The sequence below is a fragment of the Mus pahari genome, chromosome 2 (assembly GCF_900095145.1).
Source record: "Mus pahari chromosome 2, PAHARI_EIJ_v1.1, whole genome shotgun sequence".
Lineage (NCBI taxonomy): Eukaryota > Metazoa > Chordata > Mammalia > Rodentia > Muridae > Mus > Mus pahari.
This window is the reverse complement of record NC_034591.1, coordinates 148,074,172-148,077,181: the sequence shown is the minus strand read 5'-3', so window position 1 is coordinate 148,077,181 and position 3,010 is coordinate 148,074,172. Positions and strand designations below refer to the sequence as shown.

The window sequence follows — 3,010 nt, the reverse complement described above, 5'->3', positions numbered from 1 at the left end:
TGTCACTATTAACACAGTAGTTGGTTTGTTCTAAGCAAAGCAACTTGGACAACAGAGTGCAACAGTTACAGCAGCTCAGGTAGAACCTCTAAGTGCTTCATATCCAAAGTGGAAAGTGAAGAAGAGAGGTTTGTGGAATCTCCTGGGGTGGTGTTACTCACCCCCATGTATCCAAGCTCTGTTCTATTTCCTAAAGGCCGTTACTAGCTCGTGTACTAGCACATGCTCCACACAGCCCCACCCCCAGTGTGCTTTGCATGTCTATTTGTCTTCTTCCTCCTTTTTGCTATTGAGAAGGAACCATTCGAAGAGTTCAATTCTGTGTCCAGGTAAGCAAGTGTTTTTGTTTTTAGAAATTTTGCCCAAAATATTTTATGTGCTAGCCTAATTTATCTTCCTAGTAATTTTTCCCCTAAATGTTGGACATTTATGAAATATCTCAGGATATTTTTGTCAAATTTTCTTTGCCCAGTGTTGCTCTAGAGGAAGGTAGCTTTAGTGTGTCTTTCACATGCAATAACCCATGACTTTCTCTTCAATCTAAACATTTTTGTTGCTGTCACTTTGATTCAGAGTCTTACCAAAGAGCCCAGTTTTCTTCAGTGCTGGTCCCTATATATCATTTCCTAAAGTTTTTAATGTTTTTCTGGTTGCTTATTTTGATAGTTTTTCTTGTGTGTTATTGCTCCTTTGGCTATTATTTAGGTCTTGAAGAATGTTATTGCCTGTTGCAACATTGCCTGGCTTGCCTTGAGTGTGTATTGTGTTTTATATACCTTGGTGCCTACAGTAATTTAAATGAACAGATGTTGGTGCAAAGTGGAGGAAAACAAATAGTACCTGAAGCTTGTTTTGGTGAAGGGATGACATGCGTGAACAAAGAGAGGGGACACAGAGAATGAAGGGGATTCATTCTATGCAGATGAATTTAAGTAAGTTTATTGTCTACTTCATAACAATAGGAATGTCTCCAAACTTATTTGCATGTATGGAAAAGATAGTCACGAGTCTTTAGAATATTTACATCACTACAGCATCAATTACAAATGAAAGCAATATTATACTATCTCCTAACAAACTATCACATTACTAAATCTTAACTGAAATATACCTTAAGTTTTAGGTAAATGATAAATCTGAGTTTTAGAAGTCAGAAATGGAAAGGATTAACACGGAAATACATACACATTTATGAACTCATACATGCCTATGTATATATGCACATATGACCTTATAAAAAGTAAACTTATCAATCTTGTCAGTCACAGTTATTTGAGGGAAATTATTAGGTAGGTGTTTGTTTCTAAGATGAACATTGGAAAACAAGAATAAGAGTCTATACTGGCACCCTTTTGAAATATTTAATTAAATCCTTATGTTACATAGCAGTTTAAATATTGTTGACTTTCATGTGAACTATAATTTTATAATTTTGCTTGTCAGGAATTAAATGGTTAAAATTAATATATAGATAGTTGAAACCATGTAAATAAATTCATCTTTATGACAGCATATGGTAATTTTGTTTCCTTCAGAATCAATTACAGAGGACTTCAGTACATCATCTGTAAGGTATACTGCACCTGGATGAAGTTCCGATGTGCTTCTTTTAAAAAATGTATTATTTTCATGGAGAAAACTGCAATCTAACCCATTAGTGATTCTTTATGTTTATGTGACATTATATGTAAGACTTCATTAAATTTATATGCTATGAATTCTCAAGAATCAACTAGATGTGCTTCAGAAGACTGTTATTAACAAATATTTAGCACTGTAGTAGAAATTGGAGCATCTTCTTGAAAGCAATGAATGGTGTCCTACATTACATATTACTAACTACTTTATGTGTGGAATTCATAGTGGGAAGTTTAGGGAATGCATTCATAGTTCTGGTGAACATCGTGGACTGGGTAAAGAGGAGAAAGCTATCTTTTATAGATCAGATCTTCACTGCTCTGGCAATTTCCAGAATTGGTTTCCTCTGCTCAATAATTACAAGTATATTGGTATATGAACTGTATCCAGCTTTAATAATGACTAAAAGACTGGTGAGAGAAATTAATACATCTTGGACAGTTACCAATCATTTCAGCATCTGGCTTGCTACAAGTCTCAGCATCTTTTATTTTCTCAAAATAGGCATTTTTTCAAACTCTATTTTTCACTTAAAATGGAGAGTAAAACAAGTGGTATCTATGACATTGCTGGCATCTTTGCTCATCTTCTTTTCGAATATTTTAATCATAAACAGATGTATTGATGTTTGGATTGATGGACATGAGGCTAATATATCCTACAGTGCTATCTTAAGTAATGCCACTCAAATTTCTAGGCTTATTATACTCATCAACAGTATGTTCACACTTATACCATTCACTGTATCTCTGACAATGTTTCTCCTTCTCATTTTCTCTCTATGGAGACATCTGAAGAACATGCAGGGCAATGCCACAGGCTTCGGAGACATCAGCACTGCAGCCCACATAAAGGCCCTGCAAATGGTGGTCACCTTTCTGTCAATGTATACCATTTTTTTCCTGTCGATTCTTTTGCAGTTTTGTCACATTAAATTTCAGAAGAAAAATGCAGTCATTCTATTTTCCTTTGCTGCCGGACTTGCCTTTCCTTCAGGCCACTCCTGTATCCTGATCCTGGGGAACACTAAGCTTAGGCAGGCTGTTCTTTTCACGGCATGGTGGCTGAGGTGCAGGCTCAGTGATGCAGAATCCTCAGATTCCTAAAACATTACTGTTGAGCATCTTCTGTATCTTAGAAGATCAGTTCCTAAGAAATTGAATGTTTAAATTTTTACTTTCTTTACTTCATTTGCGGCATTGTAAGTTTGCAGAATGTTTTTTTTTTTTTTTTTTTTTTTTTGTAGATTAGGAAATATCTAAACATATTACAATACTGACATAAATTTTGGATATATCTATATTGTTCTAAAAGGATAGACATGAATATGGACTAAATAAATACATGAGCGTATAGTATTACTATAATGTAA

The 3,010-nt window shown here is 34.7% G+C and overlaps 1 protein-coding gene across 1 annotated transcript; it reads left to right on the top strand.

The window, feature by feature from the left end:
- The first annotated feature begins 1,808 nt into the window (after positions 1 to 1,808).
- On the top strand, positions 1,809 to 2,744 carry LOC110316939 (taste receptor type 2 member 140-like). Its single transcript, XM_021191275.1, has one exon. It carries the CDS (start codon positions 1,809 to 1,811, stop codon positions 2,742 to 2,744), a length of 936 nt encoding a protein of 311 aa, XP_021046934.1.
- The last annotated feature ends 266 nt before the right edge of the window (positions 2,745 to 3,010 follow it).